General features: G+C 46.3%; 1 protein-coding gene across 2 annotated transcripts in view; it reads left to right on the plus strand.

The window, feature by feature from the left end:
- LOC147632092 (uncharacterized) overlaps positions 1-19,269 on the plus strand; it is a 38,755-nt gene extending 19,486 nt beyond the window's left edge. The window contains exons 2-3 of one of the 2 annotated variants that reach the window (XM_086808671.1): positions 6,030-6,063; positions 18,604-19,269. In XM_086808671.1, the coding sequence (XP_086664797.1) occupies positions 6,055-6,063; positions 18,604-18,945 (351 nt within the window). In that variant the 5' untranslated portion in view covers positions 6,030-6,054 and the 3' untranslated portion in view covers positions 18,946-19,269. The remainder of the gene's footprint in view (positions 1-6,029; positions 6,064-18,603) is intronic. The other variant, XM_086808670.1, reaches the window with a different exon arrangement.
- Positions 19,270-20,455: the final 1,186 nt, after the last annotated feature.

Consider the following 20,455-nt stretch of genomic DNA (forward strand, 5'->3'; position numbering starts at 1 on the left):
GTGAATATTGTCCTCTTTTACAAGTCGGCCAGCTCACATGTGCAGTTGGCTAGCAGAGAAATGCCTGTATTCCCTATAAAAGGGTGTTCCAGCCCTGTGTTTCATATCTCAGATCATTGCCATCCAGGCCTTGCTTGTTTACATACCCCAGGCAACCCACAAGACAAGGAAAGAGTGTTGAGTTGAAGGCAACCTGTCGTGGACAAGAAAAACAGCCAATAGTGGTTTTTTATCCTTGATTAACGCAAATACAAGGTACTTTCCCTGTTGTACAGCAGACGGCAACCTGTTTGCCCTCCTTCACGTGTACTTTGCAGAGATCCAATGTTATTGGTCTTGGTGCTGATTTGCAGCCATCAGTCAATCTATTACTATTGAGCAATATAAGCAAATACACCTTCACGCTGGTGGTTATTTGGGTCCCAATATGGTGTACTTGTTAGAAGTCATCTCCTGTCTTTCTGTAGACACCAGGGCCTTTGTTGTGGGTGTGCCCACCCTTGTAGGTGTTTTCTCATTTTCCCTCACCCCCCGTATTTTTTTCCCATTTTTCCCTATTTTTCTGTGGCTTGGGTGGCAGCCCTGTGGTGGAAGGAGGACACCTGAAGCTGGCCGACTGCATTTAGACATGTTGGTGATGGCTGGTTTTGTTGCTTCAGGTCCACGACCTCCCAGATAAGCTGGCCGACACCCTGTTGCTGGCCGATTGGTGCTCATGGCTGGTCGTGGAGGTTCAGGCCCTGTCGGCTGCCCTACAGCAGGCCGACTGCTGTTTGGGGGCCATATAAAATGGCTCTACAGCCCCTTGTCACAGCCTCTATCTCTCTCTCTCTCTCTCTCTCTCTCTCTTGTGTTGTTGTTTTCTGCCTCTTGTGTTCCTAGATCTGGTCATCATCTCCGTTGCGTATTCTGACATCGTATCAGAGCCATAGGCTCTTGATAGTTCTTGGGATTTGTGTGAGCAAGAGGGGGACTGTTGTGTTGCTGATTGGTAGACTGTACGGGACTTTTTGGGAAGAGGAGAAGCAAGAGGACGGCAGGCTGATTTGCTGGACAGCCACTTGCAGGTGTAACTTCTTCTTTGTTTGCACCCACCCACCCTTTTTCAGAGTACATTCCCGCAATGGCAGATCTGTTAGAGATGATTGAGAGGCATGTGAAGATCCCTACACTCCCCACGTTCCCAGTGGACCGTCAGTTGGACGGGAACAACTACGGCATATGTAAGGTTATGATGGAATCTGTTCTGGAGTCTTACGACCTCGCTGATTTCGTCGTTGTTGGGGTTCCACGGCTGGAAGTAGAGGAAGGGGAGTTACCGTCGATTCGAAAGGGCTGGGAGGCACAGGCACAGATGTGGGATCGTGTCAACACCAGGGTCCGTTCGTTTATCTTCCTCAACTGCACATCGCAGGTAATCAATCATGTAAAGCATCTGACGCTGGCCAGAGGTATATGGCAGCATTTGGCCTCTCTTTACAATAGGGTATCGCCCATGAAGAGGATTTCCTTGGAAGTACAGATGTGGGTTATGAGCCCTGCAAAGTCGTCGATGATGCGAGAGCATATTAAAAGCTGCAGGCTCTTCAGCAAGAAGTTCTTCAGACTGGGAAGGAGATATCGTCAGAGGACATGGCCATAACGTTGCTGTTGCATTTGCCCTTTAGGACTCAGCATTTTACTCGTCTTTGATTACCAGTGGCAGGCTCAGCACCATTACGTGGGAGGAGCTTGTGCCCATTGTCTTGGACCAGGAGAAACGATTCACGAACCCTCCTCAGGGTGGAGGTTCGGAGGCCTTAACTGGCCAACGGTCGAAAGGCCGTAACATGGGCAAAGGGAAGGCTTCATCGGCGGAGAAGTCTTCTGAGAAGAAGTCCGTTATTACTGACCGCGAGAAACTAAAGGCAGAGAGGACTTGTAATGATTGTGGCGAGAAAGGCCACTATTGGAGTTAGTGTCCCAAGCGGAAGACCGAGAAGGGTGAAGATTCCTCTGCAGCAATCATGAAGACTCCGGCTTTTGTGCACGTGGAGGTGATGGACACCGATGTTTCATTTTCTTCAAGCAGGGAGGAGGTTGGAGGATTCTCCGCAATGGATACTCAGGAGTGGATTCTAGACAGTGGTGCTTCCAGGCACATGATTCCTTCTCGTTCAGATTTACAGGAACTCTGCAGGTATTTTGGTCACATTCTTACTAGGGATACATCCACTATCCCAGTTCACAGTGAGGGCATGATGGAGATAGTTCCCGATTGCAGAGGGGGGAAGCATTCCTCCCAGGTGTTGTATGTTCCATCACTTGGTTTTCATCTGTTGTCAGTGCATTAGGTTTGCAAGATTGGCATATGGGTGGAGTTTGATGAGCATTTTGTTGCTCTCCGGGACAAAGCAACAAGCCAGGTGGTTTGGGAAGGCGGAGTGGAGAATGGAGTTTACAAGCTGTCAGCACACTCTCTCCTAGGTCCTCAGGTTTGTGATGAGTGGCAGTCTGGTAATGGCCACTTAAGTGTGGATACGCTGTAGGTGCAGGCTTTCCGGGACCAGATGGTGGATAGCTTGCCAGTTGATGGCAGCAGTTAGCAGGAACTTTCCAGTACTGATGTTTGTAGTTCTTGTGTTAGTCAGTTAGAGGAAACTGAACAGGTAACTTATGCTCTGATGTCTTGTAGTATTCGGGACAAAGAAACTCCTGTAGATGAGGATGTTATTTCCACGGGGACCTCTTGGAAAGCCAGGCAGGTGGTAGTTGATTACTTGCAGAAGGAGGTGCATACTCCAGGCTTTGTGGTTCTGGATTCAGAGGGGGTGGTTGACAGGTTTCAGAAGGCCTTGCGCGGTCTTCAGCAGGTTTCCAGGACTAGGCTTTGCACCGTAGTAGCAGGTGTTGATCCTTGTGAGCAGTGTGATGCCTCTTTGACTCGGAAGCAGAATGGTTCATTGATCTGGTTGATGGACACCAGATTGGACGGGAGCTTCCTGATAAGGCAGTTGAGCTCATGGTTGCAGATGACTCTTTGGGAGGCAGGATTGCGTATCTTGTGGTTTTTGCGGCATGCGAAGGATCATGGACTCTTTTACACAAGAGGGGGATTGATTGATGGAGTCCGACTCCACGGTTGGAGTGACTCAGATTGGGGAGGAGATCCGGACACGAGGAGATCTACTTCAGGCCTAGGAGCAGTTCTACGGAGCAGTAAGAGGCAGAGTACCGGGCTGCTTGTGAATCAGAGTGATGCTGCTTGTGAGGTGGTGAGGATGCAGAGGTTGCATTGCAGGATTGGGCTTCCACTGGAGGAACCCATGGTCATCCAGAGGCACTTTGTTCGTGAACAGATCGTTGCTGATGACATCTTGCTAGAGTTCTGTTCGACAGAGGACAGCACGGTGGACCTCTTCACGAAGTCGCTATCTCAGGATTTGCTCAAGCGGCACCCCAGCTCCCTGTGGTTGGTTTCACAGCCAGGAGGTGAGAGGGGGTGTTAGAAGTCATCTCCTGTCTTTCTGTAGACACCAGGGCCTTTGTTGTGGGTGTGCCCGCCCTTGTAGGTGTGTGCTCATTTTTCTTCACTCCCCGTATTTTTTCCCCATTTTTCCCTATTTTTATGTGGCTTGGGTGGCAGCCCCGTGGTGGAAGGACACCTGAAGCTGGCCGACTGCATTTAGACATGTTGGTGATGGCTGGTTTTGTTGCTTCAGGTCCACGACCTCCCAGATGAGTTGGCCGACACCCTGCTGCTGGCCGACTGGTGCTCATGGCCGGTCGTGGAGGTTCAGGCCCTGTCGGCTGCCCTACAGCAGGCCGACTGCTGTTTGGGGGCCATATAAAATGGCCCCACAGCCCCTCGTCACAGTTGTATCATTCCGGGATCTTCTTTGTGTATATAGAGCAGAGTTACACGCCTCTATCTCTCTCTCTTGTGCTGTTGTTTTCTGCATTGCATTTGCTCTTGTGTTCCCAAATCTGGTCATCATCTCCGTTGCGTATTCTGACAGTACTCTCTCTAGTTTCTCTCTCTTTCATTTGAGCAAGGTTAAGTGCTGAATTTCTGCTCTATCAAGTTAACGATTCATCTACAAGTCTTTTGCATGCTACATTCGCAACAAAGCTTTGATACTTGGTCAAACAATTGAGCCATAACTTTTTTTCTTAGTTCCATCCTTTCACAAAGGATTGTTATAAAAAGCAAAATGACATTAAAAGTGGAAAGTTGTAGCAAGGGAACTATGCATTGTAAGGTAAGCAACTATCATGTACCACCTGAGCAACCGCCGCATGTGTGCCACCTTTGCATCAACCACTGCCTGTGTAGCACCACTGTACCTAGCGTGTGCTACTCTTGCCCGCTCCAGTAGCGCCATCTGCTTGTCCTAGCAGCGCCAACCGCCAATTGTCAGCACTCGTGCGACAGTAGATGCCTCCACATTCAGCCAATGTACACACATGATGTCACGCCAACGACAAATTAAAGGATCAGTTCCTTGAGGCTCTCGATTGCAAGACAACACTGGCATTTTCGAGTTTAGGGAATCATCTTTTGGAGATGATGACCTTTAGTAAGTATGATGGTAAACTCAACCCTAGTGTTGTGCATTCTTGGATTCATCAATTTTGATCTGTATTTTGCTACATGTGACTTTATAGGAGATGCCATAGTTCCGTGGGAAGATTGGTTCACAGCACACCAAGTTCGGTGTTGCACACTTTGAGTGAGACCAATTTGTCACGGATCTCAAGCGGCACTATCTGGATATCTAGATAGACTCAGGTTGAGTTTCAGGGTTTGGGATAGAATTCGCAACCTGTCTCCAATTTGCCAACAAGGTCACTCACGTGGACTTACAAGTGTGCAAATCCGATGTGGAGAAGAAGAGGCAATTCCTCTATGGGATCGACACACAGATCCAATGGGATGTGTGAATGTTTCAGCAGCTTGCGAACTTTGAGCTGGAGCTCTCGCTTGCGCAGAGTGTTGAAATGAAATATAACGGAGGAAATCCTAAAACCAATCAGATTATCAGGCCCATGCACCCAAGGCATGGGATGTGGGTGCAAAGGGCCAACACAAGAACCAGACCTAGACGGGGGCAGGCTTTTGGAGCCTCAGGCTCTAAGTCAACCATGAACACTCCAAAATTTACCCATGACCAAAAAGCCTGATCGGGAACAATGGTTGGACCAGATAGAAATGGCCCAATATGCATGACATCCCCTCCTACTTATCTTGGAAGGTCAATTGTCCTCGATGCTCCATCTAGTTTTGGATCTGGATAAACTGAAATCTATGCTACTCCAACAAGAGGAGGGTCTCGATTGGGTTCTTGAACTGTGGTTGCAACTGGATCTGGTTCAAGTTCTTTTTCTGGAGAACTTGCTGCTGGCCTTGTTAAAATGCAGTTTATCGTATTTGTGTGGTCTGCATCTAGACGAAGGTCTACTATCTGCATAGTTAATGTCCTAAACCAAGGCAGAAGCCTTAGATATAGAGATTGCTTGCATCATATCTATTCTAAAAGAACAAGTCTAGTTATGTTTTGCAAAGAAGGTAATTCAAAATAAACAACTCAGAAAAGGAATTAATTTTGGAATCTCAGTTCAATAGGGGTGTGACCTGTGGTGTGCAGTGAAGTATATAGACACTTTGGAAGGGACGATTGGAGGAGATACCTAAACAGATATAAATATAATTGGGGACATGTTGTTGAGGCCCCAGGGACAGGAACAGAAAGGGAATGATAGATATATATGATCAGCTCCAATCAAGGGTTGTGGGATGTTGGAAGTATAAGATGTTGACGACTTAAACAATTTCCACTGTCTTAAGAGGCCCAGTTGAGACCAGTTTAGAGGGAAACAAGTGAGACGAGAGTTGTATATGATACATCATGCTAATAGGACGCACACAGCAAGTTGAATGCTGTATTTTTTTTTTTTTTTGCAATATCTGGTTTTTAAAACCTTTATAATAACTTTGATGCTGTACATAAAATAGTGATCAGCTGCTAATATGCTAATGTTTTGAACAGGTAGGTGCTACTCAATTTTGGAATCATGCCACAGGTGCGGCACAATCTCACCTTTGTTTTATCAAAAGAGAAAGAGTTTGTGAAGTCTAGCATGGCTAATGCATTATGTGAAAGGATAAGCTTCTCAGTGATAGATATGTTGGAAATCTCTCAGCTGTCAACAATTTTCTGGGATACTTGTCTATTTGATATTTTTTTTAAATTTGACTGCAAGTAAATAAGGCAGGCAGGCATGCACACACATTTGTGCCCTCAGAAAGTTTTGTGCAGTCTTTTTTGTTTGTATTCTGGTTTTTAGTGACAATGAAGAGTATCACTGGAAACATTTATAGATTATTCTCAAAGTATTGCAAAGCAATTCCCTTTATTAAAATTGTTAAAATAGGTGACATAATTTCAACAAATTATATTAGAAAGGATCCCTCAAAGGTCAAGGTTGCACTTAATTGGCCTACTTCTATGGATGTACATTAATAGATCGCATGCACTTCATGAGCTTGTTAAATAATTATAAGAAGGGTGGGGTAGTGTGCAAAGGATTGAAACTTTGAAGAAATTCTATTAACTAGAATTATGATGGTCCAATCAGTGAGCTGGGAATTTCTCATAAGCCAATCATTGTAAAGAAAGAGTTCTCCATTTCATGATAAAAGAAGATAATCTCATTCTCAAGGGCATCCTTAACCATAGCTAGCCCAACCATGGAGCTTCAAGACTCAAGCTTGAGCCATGCTTTAACCCTATTCTTGAGCTGTGGAGGCCTGTAGTGTCAAAGTGGCCCTCTCTAATGAGGAAAGGGCTCGGACTCCAAGTGGGTAGAAAGGCAGCCTGGTTCCGCTGCATCCAGTCCGAGCTTCTCGTGAGGCGCTCCTAGCGTCCTTGCAAGCCAAATGGAGTGGGTAGAAATGCAGCCCAGTGCCGCTGCATCCACTCCGAGCTTCTCACGAGACGCTCCTTCTAGCGTTCTCGTGAGCTTAAATGGAGTGGATCACCTCTGTAGGGGCGTGGAGGCACCATCAATGGCCTCTCTGCATCTTAAACACGTACAACCCGTCCACCCACACTCTGATGATGTGTGTGAGCTGCACATGGCCTTTGCGATGAAGAGGGAAAGAAAGGGTGCCAAGGAATAGCCTCGGTGCATTGAATGAGAGATGGAAAAGTGATCCCCATAGGTGCCTTGAAGAATGAGAACCTGGACCGGAAAAATATAGGATTAGTATCCCTCTTCTGGTGAGTGTCCCTCCTCGAGATTCAAGTTTTTACATTTGATATGTACACCGTACTTAACTGTCATGTTCTCTTATTGACCAAAATGCTCTGCACTTCGGGTTCTCTCAGCTTAGGCCCATGTGAGAGGAACTGGAGCATATGGGCTTTCTTCCATATGAAGAAGAGGAACAAGTTGTCCACTACTTAGTTAGAACGGTTGGTTTATTGCCATTGTAACCTCCATCTAATTCAGTAGAGAGGCAATCCCGTAGAGCCATGACGACAAGTGAATGTTGGCACGATCGACATCGAGAAGGTGTAGGACATTCCAAAGATTCCTTCTGACGAGCGAGACATCTATGCCATGCTCTACGAGGAGATGATGGCACCAGATCGTGTCACATGAGCACATATATCTGTAGATGGTGCATCTATGAGTATGGTAGTGGTAGATGCAAAGATTGATCCTGCCAATGTTGAGGCATCGTCTTCTTTTGACACTGAGTTAGATACATCTGGGGAGGAGGGAGGTGAGATTGAGGAGATGGAGGATCTTCAGGAATCAAATTGATGTTGAGGCTTGACACTTGACCCTTGACTCTTGAGATTGTATTTTTTTTAAAGTTTGGTGATTAGTCCATGGCCCATTTATGACATTTGTACGTTATGATCTAGATATTTATTTCTGGCTCTTTGAGAGCTCTTTTGATTCATGATTTGTTGTAGTTTTCAGTTTTAATGGAATGTGGATTATGACTTATAAATCTATAGTCTAAGTTCTAAGGTTGTCTTGGGCCATGGCAATGGGCATTGCAGGCTTCTGCCGACAACCAGCCCCCAGCTATGCGAGTAGTATGCAACGTTCAAAACTTACTATTTCACTATGTTTTAGAGTATTTAGTGATGCATGTTGTGAAAAATGGGTAAGTGCGAGGCATCCTGTCGTTGTGCAGCACAAAAAGAAGCTCCTCCCAAGTCGTGCTCTCAGTCCCTCCTACAATGATGGTAGAGCAGCCCCCATTGCCGTACTTTGTTGCCTCAATTATGTTAAAATCTCTCCCCTCCCCCCCCCCAACAACCAATGCACCAATGATCAGCTTGAGGAAGGCCCTGTCAAACATGAAAATCAGCCTCGTTGTCCCATGGGGAATGTAGATGTTGAGAGACCCACATAGTCCTCCCCACAGGAAAGAACAATCCATTGTGCGCAGCTTGGGATGATGGTGCCGAAATCTACTTGTGTGAAGAGTGGCTGCTAACAAAGATGCACACCCCTCTGGTTCCCTTGAGGACCAAAAAGTGACGCGGAAGATCCTCCGGCAATGAGAAGACCTACCAGTGGTCAAGTGATCTTATAGGCCTTCGTAAGGGCTGTGGCACGTACCTTATCTTCAAGAAAACAGCAAATTTACGCATAAAACCTTGAGAAAAGCTAAAAATTAACAAAAGAGATAGAATAGACAGAGAAGACACCACACTAGGGGGTCCGAATAGCCTTGGGCCGACCCCCCCATATTATATAAAACCCCTTGGAGAAGTCTTGAGTACAAGTTCTTAGAGCTAGAGAGCTCTCTTGTCTTTTTACATGTTTCAACAATGAGAGAATAGCTGAATTTATAGTTCTTGCCCAAAAGCACTTGAGAAAAGCGCTTTAAAACTCACTTATAGCTCAAAAAGCATCTTTTTAATAATAAAAGCTCTTCTCTTTTTAGTATTTAAAAAGCTTTTAATCTTTTGCTTTCCAAAAGCTAGTCCAAGCTTGTACGGTTGCCTTGCGTTGCTATCTTGCCACATGGCAATGCCATGTCAGCGTTGCCACGTCATCAATGCCATGTCACTCCTCTCCCTAAACTCTCTTTTTTTTTGGGGTGTCGCGTTTTTGCGTGTCAACAACCTATATTTTGATGCTCTGGGGACATCCCCCAACTTATTAAACAGTTGTCCTCGGTTGATAGGTCTTGCTTTTCTTTGCTTTTCTCTGCTTTTTCTTGTTGTGGGCCTCTCTTCTCTGTTTGACTCTTGAGACATGGTTCTTCATGCGGAATGTCATCCTCTTCTCTTGTGCTTGGCTTTGGGGAGCATCTTGCCCTCATGGTTTTCATGCTTTACATAAAGTGACCTTGGGTTTGACCTCTCTGGCAGGTACTCCCACCCCTTGCACCTCTAGAGTTGCCCTCAGGTAAGAGTTTTCCAACATGATTCTCTTCCTATCAAGATCAACACACACCTGTTATATGTCAAAAGACAAACATGTGCACACATGCTCGTTCATAAGGGGACGTCCTCGACCCAGCTTCGATGGATGCTCCTCTCTTGCTCTCCTCGGAGTCTGATCTGCGCTGCCTCGTGCAACAAATCGGTGATCTCCTCGAGTCCTGCATCTAGGGTCCCTGTGGTTGAACCAACATGAAAATCAAGGCTCTCCCAAATCTCCTCATCCCTGCTACAAATCTCAGAGTCTTGAATGAGGCACTTGGGGATAGGGGTGCTTGAGTGCTTGTCTTGCCTCCATAGGTCCTTCAGGGAAAGAAGGACGGGGACATGATCTAAGAGAGAAGTGCTTGGAAGGATCAATGTAAAAACGGTCCAGTCTGGAGAGGTTGGGGTCAATATCTCTCTTGTCCGATCTTGAGAAGCTTAGACTCCTTGGGCTACGCCCAAACCCTAGTAAGTGCTATGGATCTTGTCCTTGTAGAGCCAACATCAGCTCCTCCCAAGCCGAGTACACCTCCCAAGCCGAGTACACTGTGCCTGAAATGATGTCTATGCTTCCCCCGATTTTGTCCTCTGCCACCTCTAATGCGTTAAAATCACCAATTACCACCCATGTAGCACCAAAAATCAGCCTTTGGGAGAGGCTGGTGGACCTTGCACCAAAAAGTGCTCTACCTGTTGCGGTGTTCGCAGTGTAGAGGCTAAGGAAACCCATTGTGTTCTTCCCGAACCTAATAATCACCCACTGCGCTCTCCCTGTGACTATGGTGCGTGAATCAATCACTGTTGGTAAGAGTTGTTCGCAGATGGAGATGCATACCCCGCCTTGGATCCCGGAGGGGCTAAAAGCATGGGACTAGTAGGTGTGGCTTCTACCCTGGAGAATCTTCCGGCATCTGTGGGTGCGACTCTCGGAGAGATGGTGCTCCTGAAGGAAGAGTATGTCAATAGGTCCACTGACTACGGCTTTGTGAAGCTCCTCTTTGAGGATGTGTGCCTTCTCAAGCACTGAAGGTGTGAATAAGGGCGAGGGGAGGGCGGGGTGGGGGGCGAGGGGAAGCGGCGCGAAGGCCAAGGGGGTAGGGGCGGGTAGTGCGGATCTATGCTAAGGAGGGGTGGGGGGGGGTGGGGTGGTGGTAGGGGGGGAGTTCTTGTTGTCGATTCTGGATTCGAAAACCTCATTGTTGTTATGTACCATTCTTACCTGATGGTGGCCACACTTCAAGTCAATGCAAGCTATCCGTTCAACTTGTCTAGAATGTCATCTATATGAGCTAGAGGAAACCGATTTTTGATGGTGATGGTGATCGAAGGGGCGAACGAGGGCGGCATGGAAAGACGGGCAGAAGGGGCGAATGGGAGGCGGCACAAAGGCGAAGGGGGTAGGAGCGGGCAGTGTGAATCTACACTAAGGTGGAGAGAGAGGGGTGGGGGGGGGCGTGGGGGCGACAAGCACGCAAGGGGAGCTCCTGCTCTTGATTTTGGGTTCGAAAACCTCTCTTGTTATGTACCATTCTTACCTGATGGTAGCCATTCTTCAAGTCAAATCAAACTAATGCATCCCGACCCGTTCAACTTGTCTAGAATGTCATCTATTTGAGTTATAGGAAAGCGGTTTTTGATGGTGATCTTATTTAATGCACGCTTATCCACACACATCCTTAAGACCCATCCTTCTTTTGCACCAAAAGTATGGGTGAGAAATTTTTAGAAGTCATCTCCTGTCTATATTTATACACCAGGGCCTCTGTTGTGGGTGTGCCCGCTCTGTATAAGGTGTTTTATCATTTTTCCACACTCCCCGTATTTTTTCCCTATTTTTTCCCATTTTTTCTAGTGGTGGGGAGGGTTGCGAGAGGGTGGCAGGAGCACTCCAGGGCTGGCCGACTGTCCCAACAGCAGTCCTGTGGCTGGCCGACTGCACACAGGTGATGCGTAGGCCTCTGGACTGTTGGCCGACTGCATTCACACAGTCGTGGGCATTTTTCTGCTGGCCGACTGCATTTATGCAGGCGTGGACTTGTACAGTGCTGGCCGACTGCTCTCCCAGGGTCATATAAATAGGCCCCTTGCCCCCACCACTTCCTCATTCAGTTTTCTCGGGATCTTGTGTATAGAGAAGAGTTTACACACCTATCTCTCTGTGTTTCTTGTGCTGTTTATTTTCTGCAGTCTGCTTGCTCTTGTCTACCCAAGTTTGGTTATCATTTCCGCTGCATATTCTGACATGGTATCAGAGCCCTAGGCTCGAGATAGATCTTGGGAGTTTTTCTGAGCAAGAGGGGGAGCGTTAGGCTGCTGATTGGTGGACTGTTTTGGGCTGTACAGAGGCCCTTTCAGGTTACTCTCCGCGATGGCAGATTTACTAGAGATGACTGAGAAGCACGTGAAGATTCCGACTCTCCCCACGTTCCCAGTAGATCGGCAGCTGGACGGGTCCAATTACGGCATCTGGAAGGTCATGATGGAGTCGGTGCTGGAGTCATATGACCTTGCTGATTTTATCATCATCGGGGTTCCACGGCCGGAAGCTGAGGAAGGGGAGTTACTATCGACGAGGAAGGACCGAGAGGCACAGGCACACATGTGGGATCGTGTCAACGCCAGGGTCCGGTCATTTATTTTCCTCCAGGACTGTGGTGGAGATGGCGAGAACCATGCTGGAGCATCGTGATCTTCCTCGTCCACTTTGGGGTGAGGCTGTGGCAACGGCTGTCCATACCATTAACCGATCTCCGACGACTTCAGTACCCCATATGACTCCATTTGAGGCATATTTTGACAGGAAACCCGATGTCTCGCACTTCCGTTTCTTTGGAGTGATGCGTATGTACATATTCCGAAGAAGCAGAGGGGGAAGCTTGACTCCAAGTCCCATAAGCTGGTATTTGTGTGGAGCACATTGGAGTGATGAAGGCTGCCTTGTCAAAGGAGTTTGAGATGACCGACTTAGGCTTACTCCACTTCTTTTTGGGATTGGAGATCTGGCAGACCCAGAGGGGGTTTTTCGTCTCTCTGCAGCGGTAAGTTCATGAGTTGCTTGAGGGCTTTGGGATGGAGAACTGCAAGCCTATTACCTCGCCGATGGACCCGAACACAAAGTTAACCGTTACAGATCCTAGTGAGCCAGTTGATGCCTCGCAGTACCGGAAGTTGGTTGGTTCATTGATCTGGTTGCTGAACACCAGATTGGACTTGAGCTTCTCCGTGGGGCTGTTGAGCTCTTTTATGCAGACGCCATTGAAGTCTCATTGGGGCGCAAGATTGCGGATCTTGCGGTATCTGTAGAGTACGAAGGATCTGGGATTCTTTTACACAGGAGGGAATGGAGTCAAGCTCCAAGGTTGGAGTGACTCAGATTGGGGAGGAGATCCAAACACGAGGAGATCTACTTCAGGATACAGTTTTACCCTCGGCTCAGGAGCAGTTTCTTGGAGCTGTAAGAGGCAGCCAACTATTGCCCTTTCTTCGACAGAGGCAGAGTATCGGGCTGCTTGTGGTGCTGCTTGTGAGGTTGTATGGCTGCGGAGGCTGCTTAGGCGAGATTGGGTTTCCACAGAGGGAGCCCACAGTCATCTAGTGCGATAACCAGAGTTGTATAGCTATTGCTCGGAACCCGGTTTTCAATGCCCGGACCAAGCATATAGAGATACAGTATCACTTTGTACGTGAGAAGATCTTGGCCGGTGACATCTTGCTACTTTATTGTTCGACGGAGGACAATGCAGCAGACCTCTTCACGAAGTCTTTACCTCAGGCTACGCTCAGGCGGCACTCCAGCTCCCTTGGGTTGGTTTCACAGCCAGGAGCTGAGAGGGGGTGTTAGAAGTCATCTCCTGTCTATATTTATACACTAGGGCCTCTGTTGTGGGTGTGTCCGCCCTGTATAAGGTGTTTTATCATTTTTCCACACTCCCCGTATTTTTTTCCTATTTTTTTCCATTTTTTCTAGTGGTGGGGAGGGTTGCCAGAGGGTGGCAGGAGCACTCCAGGGCTGGCCGACTGTCCCAACAGCAGTCCTGTGGTTGGCCGACTGCACACAGGTGATGCGTAGGCCTCTGGACTGCTGGCCGACTGCATTCACACAGTCGTGGGCATTTTTCTGCTGGCCGACTGCATTTATGCAGTCGTGGACTTGTACAGTGCTGGCCGACTGGTCCCCCAGGGGCATATAAATAGGCCCCTTGCCCCCACCACTTCCTCATTCAGTTTTCTCGGGATCTTGTGTATAGAGAAGAGTTTACACACCTATCTCTCTGTGTTTCTTGTGCTGTTTATTTTCTGCGGTCTACTTGCTCTTGTCTACCCAAGTTTGGTTATCATTTCCGTTGCATATTCTGACAGAAATATGGTGAAGAGCTTGGCCGTATGATCCCTTTCCCAACAACTTATTCACCAGCGCTAGCGCTGTAATCTCCTCTTGTTGGCAAGCACTAACCGGTTATGTTGGCCGATTAGTAGGGGAACTACCAAGCACAAGATCTATGTGGTGGTAACTGACCCGGAAGAGCCTCGGAAAACAAACCTTGTAAGCATTCAAAAATTTCAGCCTTTCATGTCTAAGTGAATCCACATGCACATCACTGTGTTCTACATGAGCTCTTACAAAAACCAAGTACAAAGAAAGAAACTTTTTCAATGCTTTATTTATCTGAATATGAGATACAGCTGGAATAGTGTCACCTAGGATACCAGCATCTATGACATGCTCTCAACCTCTATGCATAAAAGTAATCCTCTTGGTTTTGTAGGTAGTGCCATGGTATCGCTAGCAATACATCACTTCCATCCAATGGTGCAATCAAGAAATCCTCATGATCCAAGTATCCAAATATGTAAGCAAAGCGTGGTGACCTTTACATCCTTCTCACTGGAATCTGAGCTTGCATGTATTTCTGGTCCCATTTCGGTATGCTTTAATCCCAAAGCAGCTGCCATCTCTCTGAAGATGTTGTGTGTAGAACAGTCATTAAGTAAACAGAGCGTTGGATGATCCTTGAACTGTTCCTATGCCTTACATATCATCTGATCCTTGCCTGCATGAGCTGTGTTCCCTTGCACATTGGGAACTACATTAACACAGGCCTTGTCATCATACTGTTTTGCCTGTCCTTCGTATTGCTTTGTCTTTCCCTCATGTTGTTTACCCTTTGTTGGACACCTGGCAGCCATACGATCCTTTTCCCCACACAAGAAGCATCTCTTCTCTTTCAAATAGATCTCTTTTTGTTGCTCTGTTAACCTGTTTTTTTGTTGGCCTTCACCTGGCCTTTGTGCATGAATGCATCCATCCTAAAATTTGATCATTTTACATGCAAGTTCTTAGTTGCCAAAGCTGAGTTTGTGAGTTGTTGCAAAGTTTGATTTGGGTAGACCTCTAACCTTGTTGGATGATGTGTAAGGGACTCGACTCAAACTTCAGCTTCTTCTCCTCCTCTTCACAATGTGCATGAATGGAATAACCGTGAGGCACACCTTCCAAAACTTGGAGATACAAGATATTGGATTCTCCCTCTTTCTCTGAGAGCCAATTCCAGTCCTTGCAGATGCTTTTGCCAAAATTTGGGGGCATACTCTACTCGTGAAACTTAATTTTAAATTCGGCCCATGATGTGATTGCATTTCCTGAGTACTTCTCAGCCATACCACCAATTGCTAGCCAGGCTCTTGAGATGCATCCCAACATGGCAGAGTTTAGACTTCTTTGAGAAGTTTTCTTCACTTAAAGCAAGCTATCCCGAATTGTGAAATGAATGACAAAGCTTTGTTTGAGTCAAACTCACCATGATAATGAAGACAAAGATTCGTTTGAATCCAACTCACCATGATAATTCTCGAGCATGATGGCTTTCTGCTTTCTCTCCCAATATTAATTCGTTGGCACACGTACATCTCCTTTCTTCTCTTCACATGCAGAATTTTAGCATGGCCTTCATGAGCATCTTCATGGTAAGAAGCAGGATTTCTCCTTTTGAGATGATTGCACAACAGAAGAGAGTAACTTGAAAGTAAAGGGTGCATTGCATATTGTAGCTTCCCCTTCTCCATAAAATGAGATAAAGTTTACTCATGCTTGGTGCTATCATGAACAATGGTTCCCGAGGACCTGAGGCTAGATGGTGTGATGGCACTTCTTCTTTGTGGTTGGGGCGACGAGAGATGGCTGAAAATTCTTCATAGCCAGAGTATGAGACTTGGACCGACCTTCCTCTTGGTTTAGGAGCAAGACAGTGGGGATTTTTGAAACTTGAGGTTTTCATCTCCATCAAAGATCACCACCTTATTTGCAATCGATTAGGAGGAAAGAGCCAAACAATTCCTTTGGCTTTGTTGCTAGCTCTTCCGCATGTTCTGCAAACAAGGCTTTCTTCTTAACTTCCATCACATGTTGCTCGTTGGGATCTTCTTGGGCAATTGTGGCAATTGTCAATAGCTTGTTCTCCTCTTCAAGAGCGAGAAGTTTCAGTGCCTTGTTTTCAGCGACAGGGTCTTGATCTTGAGCAAACATCTTGCCTTCAAGTAGACGAAGAGCTTGGTCTCCATGGGTGGAAGGGTGGTCTCCATGGGTGGAAGGGCTAGGCATCGTTCTTAACAACACTAACAGTAATGATTAACGAGAGAGGACCATCTTCCAACACAGCATGAAGGAAGCCTCAGCTCTAATACCAATGAAACCCAGAGCAGGAAAATCTTGGAACCAATCTTTGATTAATGTAATCAAAGAACCATGATTAAACCATACCACCATTCACAACACGATGAAAACTGAAAATGAAAGTAGGCGACACTAGGGCTAGAACGGGCTGACACATTAGCAAGGAGTTCTTGCAAGTAAAAGCATTCAAGGCCTCAATAGCCATATTTCCAAGTACACACATCGTCATGAAAACATATCAAATTGATGAAGTTATCACAAGAGTTCTCCTGAAGGGTATGCCAACCCCTAACTAGGACACTGTTGGTTCTTCAAATGATCTTCAAGGATCCTTAGCCTGGCAAACCTTTTTCCCAACCGCAACGTTCCCCTTTTTCTCTCCACATGATCCCAACTCCGTTCAACCAGTCTAGTGTGGGAACAATGAAGCATTCACTCCGGTCCCTAGGATGGGAGTGATGGTGTTGGTGGAACAGAAGGGTGAGAAACCATGACATGAAGCTATATTTAACGTGTGTGCCAAGAGAGGGGCCAGGGTGTCACATGCATGTGCAATGTGCTCCGCTAGTAACCCGTCCGTTTTGGAGCTTGTATGGCTGTAATGACATTAGATGTGATGAGAGTCAAGGACATGGGCGGAGGTCTGGCAGCGGGGCAAGGGGTGGTTGGTTAGTTACATGATGAGTTTTTGTACGTGTGTGCTAGAAAGAAGTAAGAAAGATAGATAGATATATTAAGAGTCTACTAAAGACCCAATGGGCCTATGAGACCAATGTGATACAATAATGTCCATGGCATATCTCATCAAGGCATCTGTTAGTCCTGGGCTCATGGAAGTGTGTCTGGAAGCTTTGTTCTCGAGGAGGGCTAGGACTGCATAACCTCTCGTCGATCTGGCCTGGGCTGCCGGGCACATGGTGAAAATGGGGCCAGAGAAAGTAGGTCCCAGGTATTCATAAGAGGAGACAATATCTACTGGATCTCCCATGTAGGTGAACTGATGTCGGGATGCATCATGCCACTGAATAATAGGTATTAAAGATGATCACCTTGGTTTTCCCAAGGTTGAATGAGGTCCCACTGCCCAAAAACTATGTGAAGCATCTAGATGCCTCTGTAGGCCCTCAGCTGAATCTGAGATGAGTACTATATCATCTGTGTATAGTAAGAGAGGGATCAGGGTACCTGCTAGAGAGAAACCTGCACTGCCCGGTCTATCAATGAAGTCAGAGATCTCATCAATGTAAAGCGCAAATAGAATTGGGGAGAGGGGGCATCCCTGTTTTGCACCAATCGTACTAGAGATCTCTTATGACATACCTTCTGGAGCTTTGACCCAGCCTATGACTGACTCCTATAGTGCTGTGATACCCCATATCATCTCTCAGAATGCACCAAAGTCCTGCAGGCGTCCGAGGAGGTGTGCCCTAGGAACAATGTGAACTACCTCCCGAAATTCCACAAAGCAGCAGTAAACCTGGCGTTTCCATGATCTGGCCTCCTCGATAATAGCCCTCGAGGTGAAGATATGGTCCAATGTAGAGTAAGTCCTCTGGAATCTTGCCTGCCTCGTAGCCTGACACAGAGCTAAGCTCGGCCTCTAGCACAGACCCATAAAGCTTGGCCACTGTATGGCCAATCATAATAGTCCTGTAGTTACCTTGGTCAAAGCCAGGGTGCCATAGTATCAGTGGACCAGGAGAGTGGGAAGCCATGGCAAAGGGCTCTATTGAACATGTGTGCCAATAGAGGTGCAAGGGAGTCACATGCATGTGCCACGTGCCATGCCATCAGCCCTTGGTTACCGTGGGTGTGCCCATTTCAGTGTTTGTGTGTGGGTGAAGTGACATTGGAGACAGTGAAGAGGGTTGATGTAGCAGGGCTGGGATCTGGTGGTGGGGCGAGAGTGGCCAGTTGGCCCTTGGGTACACGATAGAGTTTTTGTGCATGGGTGTGCCAGACATAAGGGTCAATGATGGGTGTGGGTGGTTGATGCTCGAGGATTTTATGCCAAGCTTCCTTATAGTCTGCACTCAAAAAGAGTTATATCTCATCCTCATGCCTGACCTACATACACGCATACATGGCTCTTCGTCGTTATTGTGCTACTCTTTGTATCATGGGCCATGCTTGGCAGAGAGAAAATACATACATACATACATACATACATGGATCTTCATTGACATCGTGCTACTTTTTGTATCATGGGCCATTGCAGACGTTAGTACATCTTTCTTTCTTTCTCATTGGGGTGTGTTGAGCCGCTTGTGTTATGGCCTCTTTTTTTAATGGTTTTTAAGCTCAAGTCCAGCTCTCTTTTCCCCCCTCGAACTTTTTGCTGGTTCTGCTAGCATTCCCTTTTTTTAATGTTGTCTGACTGCTTCATTTGTGGGGAGTTTAATCCTTTTTGTGATAACAGATTTATCCTTTATAATTCCATTTCTGGAAGTAATCAATGTAAGTAATCTTTTGATTAAACATGTTCCTATCCAGGTTCGCTGGACGACTGTTCAGAACAGAACCTCAGACTACCTGAAGCTCTATGTCCTCAAGGTTTTCTTCTCAAACAAGTACATCACTGCACAAGTGTACCATACCCCAACAAGCACAGTGGCAGCAGCAGCTTGCTCGCAGGAAAAAGAGCTGAGACAAAGCATGGAAACACATTCTGATTGTGCTGCTGCAGCCAAAATTGGTCAAGTATTGGCCAGCAGGTTGAAGACAAAGGAAATACCAGCCATTCACTTCTACTATACAAAGGAGCAGCGATACCATGGGAAATTGAAGGCATTGCTTGACAGCATTAGGGAGAATGGGATCAATTTTGTGGGCTGATTTGAGGGATCATGTTTGAACACTCTTCTTGATATGTGATGAGAGTTGTTGATGTATGCTGTCATGAGGCTTCTATGCATGAAGATGAAGAACGGATGGACTGTTGAAGAAGTGCTTTTGAATCACTAAATATTGGTGTTTGCTTTCTAGAGCATGCATGTGAGGGCCCTAAAACATGGGAACTTGTGATATCGATGCATACACGTGATGGAATCTTAATTCCTGCTCTAACTTGGGATGATCCGAGAAACGGTGAAGGCTCCTGTCTGAAGGACAGATGTTTTGGAGGCTAGTATGCATGATAACAACAGCATTTGCTTGGAATTTGTGTTAATCTAGGAGTGTGATGGTGGCTTTAGTGTAATCTAGGAGTACTTATGACAATAAATAGCATTTTCTGGGATTTATAGAAGTATGCATGCTCTTACCAGCATTTGCTTGGATATGACTGTGATGGCAAGTTTAGGGTTAATCTAGAAGCTTGCTTTTGGCCATCAACCAACCACCAATTCGGTAATTAGATATTGCTTGGATGGCACATAGATTGGTCGCCAAGTTATGAACACAAACTCACACATGAAATGCAAATTCTTGCTTCCTACAGCCACATAAGGATCCTCCAAGTTTCTACTGGAGGCATGGTTAGACATTTCACCAGCAGGACCATTATTCTCCCCTTTTGGCCTTGCCACATTATCATCAGTTTGTCAATGTTCCCATCTTGCCTTCATACTAAAACAAGTGCACCCAAGATTCCTTAATATTTCACGTATTTAAGACATCAAACCATGATGCAATAGAGAATGGATCGAGATGCAGATTCAGTGTATGTGGACGTCGAGTTTGCATAATGCTCCATGTAAGGTGGCTGAAAACAGGGATCCTTTTGGGGTCCTTTATTCCACAAGAGAATTTCTTTTATGGAGCTTTGAGAGCACTAGGTGCAGTCCTGGTTTTCCATAGAAACCATGTAAAAACAAATGTAGTAATCAGCTTGAAGTCCACGCGAATGGTTAGTAATGTTGTTATCCCATTAGTAGCGCCTCTTGATTGAAGCCCCAGGTTCTTAGCTAGGTCCTCTATAACCTTACTTTTCTTGTTACCCGAATGGTGCCTCCCATCGTCAATCTTGAGTACTTAGCTATGGGCTTCAAGCCGTTGGCAAAATCTTTGCTTGGGATTATCTCAAAAGTAACAAATCTTATGCGAATGTCACATGCGGGTATTGCTATTTGTCACATATGACCAGGTAGACATTGTTGCACAGTTTAGAGACCAAGTGGTGTTGATTTTTGTATAGCAATATTGGTGGTTGTACAGTCCTGCACAATGCCATGCAACATTCTGTGCTAGTTTGCATGCATGCCATAGGGGTTGGTGCATAAAGGTCGATTGGTAGCCATATAGCTCGTTCACCTGTTGGCCATACAACCTTAGAAGCTACTGTACTGTCCTTGTTGGCATGATATTGCTGATGGTGGCCATATAGTTGATGGGGTGACAGTCCTAG

This window comes from Cibotium barometz, chromosome 14, assembly GCF_041138505.1.
Source record: "Cibotium barometz isolate CiBa-2024 chromosome 14, ASM4113850v1, whole genome shotgun sequence".
NCBI classification, from domain to species: Eukaryota; Viridiplantae; Streptophyta; class Polypodiopsida; order Cyatheales; family Cibotiaceae; genus Cibotium; species Cibotium barometz.